Consider the following 15,819-nt stretch of genomic DNA (forward strand, 5'->3'; position numbering starts at 1 on the left):
CATTGTACAGGGCACCCATGTATCACCCCATCACAACACCTTGCATTGTTATGAAACATTTTTTACCATCTATGAAAGAGCATCGTCAAAATATCACTACTAACTCTAGCCTATATCTTACTTTTGGTGTATTTCCCCCCAACCCACCCGATTATTAACACCCTGTATCAATATTGTACATTGGTTATAGTTCACGGAGAACATTCTCCTATTTGTCCTTTATCACCTCACTCAATTTTTGAAGTTTTCATTACTTCAAAAGGAAAAATCCCATGTCCCCTTATGCCTTCTTATTTTTATCCCTTGGAATTGATCTTCTTGCCATTGCTGCAAAATATTACAGTATTACTGTTAGCTATCATCTATAAGTTACATTAATTGTAATTTTCTCATCTATCTCCACATTCTTAAAACGTTGTAAAAGAAGAACATTCTTATATTTATACTTTTTTTTTTTTAAGATTTATTTATTTATTTATTTCTCTCCCCTTCCTCCCCCACCCCGGTTGTCTGTTTTCTGTGTCTGTTTGCTGCGTCTTCTTTGTCCACTTCTGTTGTTGACAGTGGCACGGGAATCTGTGTCTCTTTTTGTTGCGTCATCTTGTTGTGTCAGTTCTCAGTGTGGGTGACGCCATTCCTGGGCAGGCTGTACTTTCTTTCACGCTGGGCGCCTCTCCTTACGGGGCGCATTCCTTGAGCGTGGGGCTCCCCTACGCGGGGGACACCCCTGCGGGGCACACCCCTGCGGGGCAGGGCATTCCTTGCGCGCAGCATCACTGCACATGGGCCAGCTCTACACGGGTCAAGGAGGCCCAGGGTTTGAACTGCGGACCTCCCATGTGGTAGATGGACGCCCTAACCACTGGGCCAAGTCCGCCGCCTAGTTATACTGTTAACCACTATCTTTATCCACCCCCAGAATCACTGTTATACATTCCCTAGATTATTTTCTTGTTTCCTTTCAGTTGACATTTACGTCCAAACACTACCCCTTTCAGCTACAATCTCATTATAAATCAGCAGTGTTAGTTATACTCACTATAACGTGTTACCATCTACTCTGTTCATTCCCACACTTTTACAATTAACCTTATTAAAAATGCTGTATATGTGATACTGTAATTGTGGATACCGGCCATTATACATTTTGTCAAAACCTATGAAATTGTACAATGCAAAGTGTAATCAATAGATCATGATTAGTAACAACACTTCAATATGTGTTAATCAATTGTAACAAATATATCTTACTGATGTAAGATGTTATTAATAGGGGAAAATGTGTGTGGGGGAGGGGATATATGGAAATCCCCTATATTTCCAAAGTAACTTTAAAAAAATTTTTTTAAATTAAAGTTAATAGATCACAAGGAATTCGATGTAACTTTTATGTAACCTAAAACTTCTTTAAAAGTAAAAAAAAAAACTACAATGAAAAAAAATGCTGCATTCGTTAAGCATCATCTCCCATTCTCAACCCACATTCTATTTCCTAGTAACCTATATGCTAGAGTTTACCACTGTGAGTGTGCTCATTGTTCAGTGAACTTTTACTGAGTGACTGAAGGAATGTTCCCTGGGACTCTAGATGGCCTCCTGCTATAGCTGGTATAGCTGGTCCTGGGCTCTTTCATCATTGCTCTGATGTCTGTCTTCTTTCTGCTGTGGTCTGAGGGCCCTTTGACTATGTTGTGCCTACCTCTGCTCTCCCATCTGCACGTAGGTTAAATGAGATGGCTGTCGGTGATCAAATAGATTGGGGTCCCTCAGATGACACTTGAGGTAAAGTGCTCTATACTCCCTCCTGCAGGGCCTGATGTACCGTGATGCCTGTCGGTGGGGCCTCACGCTGCAGACGTATGTGCAGCTCACCATGCTGGACCAGCACACTCGGCCTCAGGTATGCTTCAGGGGCTCAGTTTTAACCATTACTTTTTTTCTTCAAGTCAAGGGTGTGTGGTTGCAAGGAAGGGAAACTGAAGCTCAGCTGGGCCTTCAGCACCTTGTCTGTCTTGGGGGCCAAGGTCTCATGTCCTGTGGCCCCCACCTGCCAACCTCAGCCAGCCAAGTGGTCGCTGTGGGGTCTCTCTGAGCTTGTCTTTATGACTGCTGCTCCTGGGCTCAGCACCATTAGACTCACTTCTCCAGATGTGGTCCCTGGACCAGCATCAGCCTCATCATCTGGGAACTTGTTAGAAATAAAGATTCTCTGGCCCCACTCTAGACCTACTGAGTCAGATAATCTAGAGATGGGGCCCAGCAATCTGTGTTTCTTCAAGCCCTCCAGGTGATTTTGATCACGTTAAAGTTTCAGAACCATTTGTCTAATGCAGGACCTGGCTGTTAGCTCCACCCGGGGTCAGTCGACTGTCAGGGCAGCTTGATAGGTCATGAACATGGCTGCGTGGGCTCACTCCAGTAGGGTTGTGCCTAGGGCCAGAGTCTCTTAGAAGAAAGCGTGGCTGAGGAGATTGTTGGACACCTGTGGTTGGAAAATTGCAAGCACTACCTAAGAGTCCAGCTTTGGAGGCTCTCCTTGAAGGAGGTGGGATGTGCCTGCAGCCAGTTGTGTTGGCAAAGCCATTGGGTCTGGATGGTTTAATCCAGAGCTAGGCACCCGCAACTTCAGTTACAGTTTTACTGTGAATCTGTTGTCTTTAAAAATGTAAAGACATAAACTTTTTGGTGAATATGAATTTCTATCTCCTCAAATCTCTATCTAAAAGATAGAGGTCAGAGGATCTGAAGTTGGTACTTTTCCCCTTTGCCTACCCTACTTTTCTTGAGTGGACACTTAGTAGCAACCCTAAATTGTATCTAATACATCTGAAAGGCTAGTTAAGGTGGAATATAAAGTGTGTTCCTCCATTTACGGAAATCTACCTTGTAGGAGAGAGCTGTAGGCAGATTGAGAAAGACAAGTAGAAAGAGAAATGAATGAATGGAGAACTAGCAGAGAAAATGGACAAGCGTAAGTGTAGAGAAGATGGAAAAATGGAAAGGAAGATGGACGGACAGAGGACAGGTGAACAGATAGACAAGCAGGGAGAGAGTTGGGATATTCCTGGGTTTTGGCTTTGACTCTGTGTCTCATTTGCTGCCCCAGTCCTATGGGGTCTGTGGGTTGCACTGATGAGCAGAGCAGTGTTTGCCACTTGGGGTCAAGGGCAAGAACCCCTTCTGCTTCCCAAAGGGACACTGTGGACAAAGGGAGCACTGATTTGTGGAGGGCTTTGGGCACCTTGGCAGAGAGGGGCACTGTTAGTGTCATCCTACTCACTCCTGCTCCCGGTTTCTAAAGGGCTGCAGGGATCCCCACACTCGCCTGTGAGGAGGCAGCAAAGTTGGCAGGTCTTACAGCCTTTTGGGGTTCCATGAAGCCAGACCCTGAGGCAGCAGTGGTGGAGTCCCCAGAACCTCAGCCTCAGCGCAGCCCTCTCCAGCCTCTGGCTCAGGCACACAGGTCCCTCCGCTTAAGCAAATTCACTTTACAGACATTTTGGTCCTTACTAATCACCACACTTTGCCTTGGGACAGGACTTGGCAGTTTTTGCAACACACCCCAAGCCCGCATTCTGGCTGAGCCGCCTCCTGTGAAAGAGGCTGCTGCTGCTGCGCCTCAGCCCTGGTGATGCTGCACTTACCACTGAGCTTCAGGGTATGGGCCAGCCCCGGATGGGGCAGGAACACAGCTGAGCCTCAGGCCTGACACGCAGACACAGGGGCTGCCTCTGAATTCTCTCCCTTTTCTAAATTCTTGTATTCAGGAAAGACCACAGGCAGGCTTTTATCAGGGCTTCCTGACCATCTCCTCTTTGCCTGAGTTAGTGAATCCTTTTCTGTTTTCCTCTAGACGTCACCTGTCCGGTTGATGGAGAGGTCGATTCACAGCGCAAGATACGTTTTTGTAGAAAACCTGTATAGAAGGTACTGTAGTTTGTGCAATTGCTAATTTATGAAACCGTTAATTTTTAGAAGTGAAATTGGAACTCATTCGGTCAGTTGACAGATTTTGAGTACCTACAATGTTGTATCAGTTGTCTGTGGCAACAGTAATGCTGTGTAACACACAGTCACAAAACCTCAGTGGCAAACAGGTATCTGCGTTTCTTGCTCATGCGTCTAGGGTGGCTAGCCAGGCAGCTCTGCCAACCTTGGCTGGGCGCAGTGACAGGTCTGGGGTTGGCTGGTCTCGGATGGCCTTGGCAGGGATGACTGGTATGACTCGTCTCTTTTCTTCTTGCCTTTCCTCCTCCTGGAACCTGCAGGCTAGCCAGGGCATTCCGTGCTCACGGTGATGGCAGAGGGCAAAAGCACAAGTGGAGATGCATGAGCACTTTCTTAGGCCTCTGCTTCACATTTGCTGACATCCCATTGACCAAAGCAAAGCAAAGTAGGCTGCCCAGAGTCAGAGGTGGGAGGCCCTCAAGTTAAATGGCAAAGGGCAAGAACATAGGGAAGGGTGAAAAACAGGGGTGCCTACTATTTGTTGTGGTTCAACTCAAAGCTGCCTTCTGCCCTTGTGGGAGCAGCCTCTGTCATCTGTTTCTGGTGACCCGTCAGTTCCAAGTTGTCAGAGGCATGGGGATCCAGTGCTCAGTTGACTGCTGAGTTTGAGAGGTCTTGGGAAATGGGTTGCAGCTGGGGTCTGAAGCTTCAGCTTCCTCCTCATTCCTTCCCTTCTTGGTAGCTGTGTGCCTGGCCCCTCTCTCCCTGTCATCCCCACCTGCCACCCCTCTGCTTTGATCTTCAGGTACTGCCGTCACTCTCACAGAGCTGGCCCTGATAGGTAGAAAACTCTTCCTGCCACCTCTACAAGCTGGCTCCTCTCATCTGCAGCTTTTGTCTTAAGTATCATATCCTCTCCTGCCCCTTTCTGATCACCCCATCTAGATGGGTTGAGCCTCCTTATTATTCTTAATTATTGCTGTCTTGTTGATTTTCTTTTAGTATTTTCAAACAACTTCTAATTAGGCTAAACCATATGCCATTGTTAATATTCAATCAGTTTTGATCTAGAAAAATGTCAGTCTTGCACGGTCAGTTCATACATGTTGACTTAATTGCTTATTGCTCATTCTCTCCAGCTGGACCATAAGTTCCCTGAAGGCAGGGAGTGAATCTGCTTTACTTGCCGAGTTCAGACTCAGCACAGAGTGGGCTCCTGGTAGATATTAGATACTTGTTAACTGCTGTTAGAGGCAGGTCCTGCAGCCGTTCTTTGGACTCCAGCCATTCCCCTCCACTTTGATGGGCTTATCCCATTGGTTCTAAGCCAGCCATGGATTGTGCCCTGGAGGCTGTGTGGCCCCAGAGACGAAAGCCTCTGCCTCACACCCACCCACTCTGAGCATCAGGCAAGTCCTGCCTACAGCTTTGTCCTCTGACTTCAGGATTTTCCTGTGAGCTCTGGCTTGCCCCTGAAGCAGGCAGCACTCCTAATGCCAGAATCCCCTCTTCACCCAACTGCCCAGGTATCCAGGGGGGCCGGGGATGTTCATGTTCATGGGTATCCACTGCTAGGTTTATCTGACTCTTTGCTGTCCTCTGCTTCTCGCTCATTAGTGCCTCTGCCAGAGGGAGGATGGGCAGAGGAGAGGGGAGAGGGAAAAGGGAGCCCCTTGGGTATTTATCAGAGCTCTGAGTAGCTGGGCAGGGGGTAGGAGCTCCTGCAGATCTCATATTGCTGAAATGTTTCTGCTAATCCCAGACAGCTTAACCAGTTCTGTGTCGGAGCCAGTGGCTCTTTTTGAAGAAGGTGCCTGGGATGGACTGACCGGAGAGCAAGGGGACAAAAGGGAAATGGTATTAGGTGGACTCGGGCTCCATCCTGGCCCTGGGGTTTGCTCTCTGATCAGCATGGCCAGGTTTCTAACCCTCAGTGAGCCCATTTCCCGTCTTTCCCCGTTATCTGTCTCTGGACCAGTTGTCCTTGCGACCTGTGCACACCCTTGCCTGGTTTGGTCTTCATGAAATTTGCCAGTTCACTCCTCCTGCCTACCACCTGTAGGCTGCCCAGTGCCTGGCGAATCTCCCCAGGAGCTGTTTGCCCTTGCTTGTCCTAGGCTGCTGTTTCAGCTGATGTTCATGGGTTTTGGTAACTCACACCCATTGTCCTTCATTGCAGCACTTCTGATGAACAGATTCTGTATTCAGAATCTCCCTGGCTGTGTTCGAGGTCATGGGTCCAGAGGACAGAGGCAGGGGTCTTACCCCAGGCTGTTTTATGGGTAGTATAGGAAAATAATGTGGGTTTTTTTTTTTTAAGATTTATTTTTATTTATTTCACCTCCCTCATTGTTTTGTACTCACTGTCTGCTCCGTGTCCATTCTCCGTCTGCTCTGTGTTTGTCTTCTCTTTAGGAGGCACCGGGAACCGAACCTGGGACCTCCCATGTGGGAGAAAGGTGCTCAGTCGCTTGAGCCACCTCACCTCCCTGCTTTGTTGTGTCTCTCATGGTCTTTCCTCTTTGTGTCTCCTTGATGTGTCATCTTATGTCAGCTCGCTGCGTTAGTTTGCTGTCTTGCTTCCAGGAGGCACCTGGAACCGAACCTGAGATTTCCATGTGGTAGGCAGGAGATCAGTCGCTGGAGCCACATCTACTTCCCAGTAATGGGCTTTTAATTTATTTATTTAGCCCTTTTCCTGCCCTGGTAACTTCATATTTATGCCTCCATATCCCTCCCACCCTGCGATGCCTGGCCTCTGTGGTAAGAATGTCTGTGCTGGGGTGGTGGGGCAGTGAACCTCAGAGGAAATGTGCAGGGTCCTTCTTTCTGCTCTTGGGCTCTGTCTCAAGTTCATACAGCCTCCTAGAGAGCACAGATTCCCCTGAAGACCTTGTTGGAATCCCGAGATTACTGGTATCGCTTGATGATGCCCCCAGGCTGTCGGCCAGTGCCTGGCCTCAGGCCCAGCAGAGGCTGCAAGGAGCTTTGTGGCAGCCCCAAGGATGGGCCACCTGTGACCTTTGGCGGCTGCAGGTGGGAGTGCTGCTCAGACCCTCTCACTGAAGTCCTCTAAAGGCAGAGGAAAGCTCACACAGCCCCCATGGCCTGAAGCAGCTCACTAGCAAACTGGAAAATGCCGCTCAAGTCTTGTCTTTCATCTTAGAAATTCATGTGGATTTTGCATTTGATTCTGTAATATATTCTTCTGTTTGTAATCTAAAATAGTATTTTTTATTACTTATTGAGAAAAGTAGGTGATCGTGTAACAAACTCCATGCTTAGCAAGTGCCTTGGAGTACCCCTGACCTCAGCCACATACCCAGAGAATCCAAGTCCAGGGGCCCGAGAACCCAGGGGGAAGGGCACTGAAAACCCCCTGCACTTCACTGAAAAGTAAACGGGCCTGGAAGCTGGGCTCCTGCAGGTGGAAAGGAGCTCTTCACGGGCGCCATCCCCTCTTAGCCCTCCAGGAGCCCCTCGGGCCAGCATTACCCTATTTGGCTGCTAAGGAGCAGACACTGGAGCCGTGTGGGGCAAGGAGTGAAGAGGGAAGTGGAGACACATCTAGACTTCTCTAATTAAGTCCAGAGGCTTCAGCGTCCATCGGAGCCACAGAGGCTGAGAATCCCCAGAGGCTGGGACTCCCCAGATGCTGGGTCGAGGGGGAGCTGGGCGGGGTCGCCTCCCCTACATGCCTTAGAATGGGCCTCTCCTCCCATTGGAGCTTCCAGGTCACCTGTTGTGCACATTTCAGTTCAGTCAGTGGGTGACTGGTAACAAGCCCCCCTTGAGGCCCTGGTCCTGCAGGGCCTGGGGGAACACACTTTGAGGGGAAAAAGCACTTTGAGGAGTACGAAGCAGGCAGCCAGGTGGCCTGCAGGGAGCTTTCTGTCCCTGCGCCTAGGCCCTTTGCACCTGCATTATGTCCTTGTGGCTTCCTTGGGGCCTCACCGGGGCCTCGGGGGTCACAAGAGCAAGAGTCTTGATTGCTGTTCTTGGGGCTGGCACCTGCTGTGGTGGCCATTCAGCGCAGTGTGGAATGTGCGCAGTTTCCTGTACCCAAGCCTGTCGTGTCTTCATTTCACAGTTGTAGCTCCAGGTTTTGGTTGTCGGGATTTTCTTGTTACGTTGGTTTTATTCCTAGATTGGGAGTGGGGCAGTCATAGTCCAAAGGTTTTCTTTTTTTAAAGATTTGTTTTATTTATTTCTCTCCCCTTCCCCCTGTTGTCTGCTCTCTATGTCCATTTGCTGTGTGTTCTTCTGCGTCCACTTGCATTATCTGGTGGCACTGGGAAACTGCTTCTCTTTTTTGTTGTGTCACCTTGCTGCGTCAGCTCTCTGTGTTTGTGGTGCCACTCCTGGGCGGGCTGTGCTTTTTTCACGTGGGGTGGCTCTCCTTGAGGGGCGCACACCTTGCCGTGGGGCACCCTTATGTGAGGGCACGCCTGTGTGGCACGACACTCCTTGCGTGCAGCAGCACTGCACGTGGGCTAGCTCACCACACGGGTCAGGAGGCCCTGGGGATCAAACCCTGGACCCTCCATATGGTAGATGGCCACTCTATAGTTGAGCCACGTCCGCTTCCTGGTTTTCTTTTTTGAGTCACAGGAAGAAGTGTTTTAAGTCAGCGCTAAAGAAGAGATGAGTGGAGAGGGTAGATTTGGGACTTCCTTTATGGTCTTTCTCCTTACGGCACCAGCTTCTCCGATACAATGAGTCAACTCTGAACCAAAACCAAATATATAGTGTTGAACTGCATTTGCTGGGGCCATTGCCTGAACAGAGAACAGGATGCTTTTGTCCCCACCTGCAGGAGCAGCTTGGTACCGATGCCAGCAGGGCCTTGGGAGGCCTTGGAGAAAGACTTCAACCTAGGGTAGGAGGGTTCTTGACACAGTCGCAAGAAAGAATTCAAGGACTAGGCATATAGTAGCAAGAGAATTTAATGAAAAGCTAAAGTACACACTCGAGATGGGAGCACCGGCATGCTGGTAGGAGTGCCCCCTCATGTGGTTCAGAGTCGTCTTTGGAAGGCTTAGGGCTTTTCCTCCTCCCCACTTCATGCAAAAGAGGGCTTGCTTTTGTGCAAAAGAGGAATTGAAAACTATGATTTTCTACTGGCTCTGTATGTCTGCGGACCAGAGTGGGAACATCCAGGGGAGTGGTCAGTGGTGGTGTGGTGATCAGGTGATGGGCGGGCCTTTTGTCATCTGCTATCTTCCAGCACCAGGCCTTGGGCGGGTGATTTTCCACTGTGGGTAGGTATTCTCTGATGGTAATTTTTCTGTTGGTCCTTCCCCATTGCCGAGTTATTTCCCTTTTCCTCCTTTCCTACCTCAGTACCAGTAACCAGAAGATGACGTGTAGGCATCAGCTCTGGCCTGGGAACCCATGTTTCTTTTCTTCCTCTGGATGCTCAAGAAAAAGGACCTTTTAATATGCCGTGATGAGGACAGCCCTTTCACAAGGCAGGGCGGCGGCTGCTGCTGCACTTGCTGCCGCTGCTTCAGGGCTGAGGTGGTCCTTTTTTTCTTTCTCAGAGCCTCTCAACCTTGGTTTGGAATCTCTGGGGGGGCATGGGCAAAAGGTGAACTCATCGTTCTTGTTGCAGGCTCAGGTTTCCCAAAAAAGCCCATGTATTAGAATTCTGCAGCTTACAAAGTAACATTTTTCAAAGGGCCATCTCGCCTTCTTATTGAGCAAGTGAAGTGCTTGTCTAGTGCGGTGGTTTGAAGCTGTTTGTACCCCAGAAAAACAGGTTCTTAAACCTCATCCATTCTCATGGGTGTGAACCCATTGTAAGTAGGACCTTTTGATGGGGTTACTTCGGTTAAGCTTGGCCCACCTCAGTCAGGATGGCTCTTAATTCTATTACTGGAGTCTTTTAAAGTTGGAAAAATTCAGACACAGAAGACAAAGCCAGAGGGAGCAGCTGAAAGCTGAACATCATGGGACCTGGAGGAGAAGAGAGAAGAGGACACGCTGCTGTGTGCCTTGCCACATGACAAGCTAAGGACCAAGAATCGCAAGCAGCCAGCTCCAGAATGCCACAGTCTACAGGAAGAAAGCATCACCTTGATTTGGATTTTTTTCCCAGCCTCAAACCGTGAATGAATAAATTCCCATTGTTTAACCCGACCCATTTCATGGTATTTCCTTGAGCAGCCTAGGAAACTAAAACACCTAGGGAGAGAGCTGCCTCTTTCAGCCCCACTCCCCTCCAGGAGTTTGCGGTGGACAGAATGTAACCGCAGTTTTGCCACCAGGGTTTGCGAGGGTCACGCTAATTACTGAAGAAGAAGCTTCTGCTTATACACTCTCCTTAAAGATGGGAACTTCTGAGGTATGGGCACAGGGCTGAAATGAAAAGCTGAAGGTGGGGAGAAAGACTCAGGAAGCTAGAGAGGCCACTCAGGCAATTGTGCGGCCTGAGCCCTGTGGGTTGAATAATGGAATGCAAAGGTTTTATGAGATTGCCTAGTCAGTGTTTTTTAAGCACTGAAGTAAGGGGATTGAGTGGGGCCTGGCTGGGGAAATGACACTCTCACTTACCTACCTGCAGCTGATGGCTGGGGACATTGGTTAAAACCCAGGTTTTAGAACAGGCAGGTCCTTTTACCTTCCCAACTGGATTTGTAGCTTGGACCCCTCCGCTGCTCTTTCCAGACCCAGGCCAAGGGCTGCAGCTGTCCTTGAGCTCAGGCCAGAGAGACACTGGACTTGATCCAGAACAGTCCCCTCAGAACTGGGACAGAACTGGGAAGGTGAGTGTTGAAAAGCTTATAGGTTTCGGGGCCACTGAGAGCCAGGCATGAATCCCTGCTCAGACTAAGTTGGCGTCACTTCTTTGAGCCTCAGTTTTCCTCATCTATAAAATGGGACCAAAATCGACCTAATGGGGACTTGTGAAAATAAAAGGAAATAATGTAAACCAGGTAGCTAGCCTTTGAGTGTGAGATCCCTGTCCTAGCCCACGTTGCTCAAATTGAGGGCTCTCCAGGCCTCAGGGCAAAGGGGACAGCAAACAGCGTCCCATAGAAAACAGCAGGATTTATGTGGACTTAGATTTGGCATGGGCTCCTCTAGGCAGAGAGAGTGAGCTCTGTGTTGCGTGGTTGCCTTTTATTTCTTTTATTAATTAAAGATTTATTTTTTTATTCCCCCCCCCCGTTGTCTGCTCTCTGTGTCCATTTGCCGTGTGTTCTTCTGTGACCGCTTCTATCCTCATCAGCGGCACCGGGAATCTGTTGCGTCATCTTGCTGTGTCAGCTCTCTGTGTGTGTGGCGCCATTCCTGGGCAGGCTACACTTACTTTCACGCTGGGCGGCTCTCCTTACAGGGCGCACTCCTTGTGCGTGAGGCTCCCCTATGCGGGGGGCACCCCTGCGTGGCAGGGCACTCCTTGCCGCATCAGCACTGCGCATGGGCCAGCTCCACACAGGTCAAGGAGGCCCGGGGTTTGAACTGCAGACGCCCTAACCACTGGGCCAAGTCCACTTACCTGGTTTCCTTTTAAACTGTTAATTAACAATTAACAATTAATAAGGGAATGGGCCCCAGCTGTTCTTGGTTACCCCACCATAGTGGAGGCCAGTGGTGAGGCCTGTTTGGAATATCTGGGGCCCAGGGGAGGTCCCGGAAAGAGAAACTGAGACCTCAATGTTAAACTCAAGGTCTCAGTGAGGTCTTGCAGTCATGTTGTCCGTCGGCCATGTTGTCCGTCGGCCATGTTGTCCGTCGGCCATGTTGTCCGTCGGCCATGTTGTCCGTCGGCCATGTTGTCCGTCGGCCATGTTGTCCGTCGGCCATGTTGTCCGTCGGCCATGTTGTCCGTCGGCCATGTTGTGGTTCGTCTTCTTGCTTCCTTGGCTAACCTGCCTCATTGGGTTTTGCCACCTTGAGACAAGGGGAAGGCACCGCGAGACCCCGTGCCCACATCAGTGAATCACATGGTTGGATTTGCTATAGAGGTGCTGCCCTCTGTGGGGGAGGGCTTTGTAAATAAAGGCAGCCACTGGTGGGGGTGCTGGGTGCTCCATTATCCAGACAAACACAGGAGGAGCTGGGCAGGTTCCCAGGAGGGAAACTGCAAACTGCCTGCCCTCCCTCAGATCCATTTCCACACTCATCTCTGCCAGAAGCTTATCTTCAGAGCCTCAGCGCCTTCCTCCCTGCCTCTCCCTGCAGTCATAGCCTATTGAGCCTGCCCTCGGGGCTTCTTGAGAAGAACACCAGGAAGGGAGGGCCAGGTCCCTCTGTCTGCATCTACACTGAGGGGGGTGGGGGTGGGGGTAGGTGGGGGATCCAGAGCCACCCAGGAGCCATCCTAGACCTGGAGCAGATCTCCAAGGGGTGCAGTGGCTCTCAGGCCTGAGCCCCTGTAGACGTGGTCCCCCGCCTCCATGCCCCTGTACCTCCTTGCACACATGACAGTTTGCTGCTGCTGGTGCTGCTCCCGCTGTTTGGGTTTAGTGAACACTTTGCTTCCTAGTCCTGAAATTTGGTCCTTATATCTGTGGGCATCCTGCCAGCTCTGCGATTTAACAGCACATCTCCCTTGAACCTTGCAGGCATGACATGTATGGTCTTCCAGGGGCAATGTTTGACGGTACTCCTGTGGGAGCTTATTATGTTGGGGCCGCTTCCTATCCCCAGGCTGCTGACTGGGTAGATCCCCTGCATTGTACGTCTATTCTGCTGCCGCAGGTTGTGTGTCTGTTGGGGAAGGGGAGGGGCTCATCGGAAGCTTCCTTTTTGCAAAACCTTACTCCTTGGATCAGTTTTATTCTGGGGCTGCTTTTCCCAGAGAAGGAAAATATGCCAAGAGGCAGTGGTTTGATTTTTTGAACATCAACTACCCTTGGCTGCCACTTACTGAAATTTAACTCAGCATAGCCTGGACAGTGAGGGGCTCGTTGGTTTAATTTGTTGGCTCTGGCCCCGTTTCTCTGCGATTTCTTCCTCTGTCTTGTGCATGTCCTCAGTATGCCTCTCACATGGTGACAAAATGGCTCTGGCAGTCCCAGGCTTCTCACTGCTGGCCGGAGGAGGGGTGAGTGTCCTGCCCGTGGCTTCCCCCTAAATGTGAACAAGCATCTTCTCCCTAAGCCTCTGCAAACTGTCTCTGGCCCAGACTGAGCCCCCATGGATTGGGGGTGGGGCTGGCCCTGCACTGATTGGTCAGCTTGGCCTACCCTAAAGCTTGGGGTGGGGCCAGCTTTCTCTGAAGTACCCCGCCCCACGTGATGGATCCTGAAAGAGTAATGGGTGACTTTTAAGAAGGAGAAAGGTAAAAGGATGCCAGGGAGGCAACCTCCTGTCTTCAGGCCATACCAGCCTCTGGGCGCAAAGCCCCAATGTCAGTACCTGAATTCCACTGGTGCAAAATCCTCTCTGAATGTTGTAGGACTGCCGCCCACTCCCCACTTGTGGCACCCCTAGTTGTTTTGGGAGGCCTCTCAACTTCGTCTGCTCTGAGGTCTGATACCTGGAGAGCCCTCGAGGTGGGTGCCCACAACCACCCCTGCGGCCCTTGCTGCCCCATGGGCTCTCCTACTCTGCTCAGCTGGCGCTGCCCTGCCTCCCCTGCCCACTCCTCCTTTATCAGAAGCTCTCCTGCTGCACGTGGCTCAGGCACCCCACTCTCAGAGACAGTCTTGCCAAACCAAGATGTGAGCGGATCTGAGAAAATGCTGCTTGGCTGTGTTACTTGGGCATTCTCGGCTTTGGGTGGAGAATGTTGAGAGGGAGAATTCCTCTCCTGGGCCTTTGTGGGTCACCCACCTGGATGGCTTGGCTTAGTCTTCCAGCTGCTGCCTTTCCTTCTGTCTCTTTCCTGCTGGTGTCCTTGCAGGGCCGAGGAAAGGCCCAGGACAGTGGCTCCTCTGGCGTCCTTCTTTGCAGGAGCCAGGAGTAGATGCCATGTCTCTCGTTCATGCTTTTTCTTCCTTCCCCCTTTTCTTGATTTTTCCCTTTCCTCCTCTTAAAATTTTATTTTAGGTACCACTTTAAATATTTAAATAACTAAGCCCATCTCCCTCACTTGAGAACTAATAAGTTGTTAAAATTTGGAAAATACAAAAGGCATACAGTGAAATAAATAAATAAAATTCTCCCATAGACCTATATCTCAGAGAAAAGCATGTTTTGGTGTTTTCTTTTTTTTTAAAAAGATTTATTTATTTATTTCTCTCCCCTCCCCCCCCCACCCGCTGTCCCAGTCGTCTGTTCTCTTTGTCTATTTGCTGCGTCTGTCTTCTTTGTCTGCTTCTGTTGTCAGTGGCATGGGAATCTATGTTTCTTTTTGTTGCGTCATCTTATGTCAGCTCTCCGTGTGGGCAGTGCCATTCTTGGGCAGGCTGCACTTTGGCACTGGGCGGCTCTCCTTATGGGGCGCACTCCTTGTGCGTGGGGCTCCCCTACGTGGGGGACACCCTTGCGTGGCAGGGCACTTCTTGCGCGCATCAGCACTGCGCATGGGCCAGCTCCACACAGGTCAAGGAGGCCCAGGGTTTGAACCGCGGACCTCCCATGTGGTAGACGGACGCCCTAACCACTGGGCCAAGTCCACTTCCCTGGTGTTTTCTTTCAAGTGATTTTTTAAAATGTGTGGCTGAATATTTAAAAAAAATATGGATGTGGTCATACTGTACATGTAGTTTTATAGCCCGTTGTTTTCATTGAACACTAGATTATGAGTATTTCCCCCTTCATTAAATTTAATTTACAATATCATCTAGTTTCTGCATGGTTTTCTGTTATATAGCTGTTCCAAGATTTAATTTTTCATTATTTTAATAATGCTACAGTGGGAATCCATGATTATTTTTACAAAATAAATTCTTAGAAGGGATATTGGTTTGCACAGTTTTAGAGCTTTTTTTTGCTACATATTGCCTCAACTGCCATCCAGAAAGATTGCATCTGTTTATATTTTTATAACACCAGTAGGTTATCAGAGTGTCCTCCATAGCTTCATCAGCATCGGATAAGGCCAGTTAAAAAATACTTACCTTTTCCTTCCTTGAGAATCTAAAAGGCAAATACCTAAATTATAATAACAAATCAATGGTTTTGGATTCATAATGTATAAATATGGAATTTGTGACAAGAATTACATAAAGGTCTTCCTCTTCCTCCCATTCCCTACCCCAAGTCCAGACCTCAGCTTCCACGGTATTCCTCTTGAACCCATTTTTCCTTCAGTCTGTCTCCTCCCTATCACTTTTAGCCCAGGCTGACAGTGGTTTTGTCCATGCAGATCTCACAAAAAGCTTGTTGGGATAGCAGGCAGGAAACCTCAGACAGTAGGACTTCCAACAAGTCCTTCCTGGATAACTTCATTTCACTCTTGACTTGCAAGTTCCAAGTTCAGTTAAGTCCTGACATGGGACACTATCCTCTGGGGACTTGTTTTCTGGAAGCTTGGAATTTCCCAAACCATCAATTTCTGGTTTCTTTGTGCGTAGCAGTTCAGTTCTGAGCTTATCTTTTTCCTCTCACAGTTTGCTATAAGCTGCCAGGAGAAGCCAGGCCACATTTTCCACATTTGCTTTGGGAAATCTCCTTAACTAAATGTCCAAGTTCTTCATTTTCAAATTCTGCCTTCCGTCTGACACCAGGAATCAATTTTGCTATGTTCTCTGCCACTTTAAAGCAAGGATTGCTTTCTTTCCAGCCATAAATTTCTGTTTAAGACTTCTTTGGAAATAACTTTAGGGTCCATATTCCTACCAATAGTCTCTTCAAAGCAATCTAGGCCTTTTCTATCAAGCTTCTCACAATTCTTCCCAAATGTACCCCTTACCCATTTATAAAATTGTTCTAACATTTTTGGTATTTGCACAGCAGCAGCACACCACTTTCCTG

The 15,819-nt window shown here is 49.2% G+C and overlaps 1 protein-coding gene across 6 annotated transcripts in view; it reads left to right on the forward strand.

Moving 5' to 3' along the window:
- The window catches only part of TK2 (thymidine kinase 2), a 44,504-nt gene that overhangs the window by 17,571 nt on the left and 11,114 nt on the right, over window positions 1–15,819 (forward strand). For all 6 annotated transcript variants that reach the window (XM_071209136.1, XM_058279895.2, XM_004460909.5 and 3 more), the window contains 2 exons: window positions 1,811–1,900; window positions 3,854–3,927. In XM_071209136.1, coding sequence (XP_071065237.1) covers window positions 1,817–1,900; window positions 3,854–3,927 — 158 coding nt within the window. In that variant the 5' untranslated portion in view covers window positions 1,811–1,816. The remainder of the gene's footprint in view (window positions 1–1,810; window positions 1,901–3,853; window positions 3,928–15,819) is intronic.

Source organism: Dasypus novemcinctus, chromosome 18 (assembly GCF_030445035.2).
Source record: "Dasypus novemcinctus isolate mDasNov1 chromosome 18, mDasNov1.1.hap2, whole genome shotgun sequence".
Taxonomy (NCBI): Eukaryota; Metazoa; Chordata; class Mammalia; order Cingulata; family Dasypodidae; genus Dasypus; species Dasypus novemcinctus.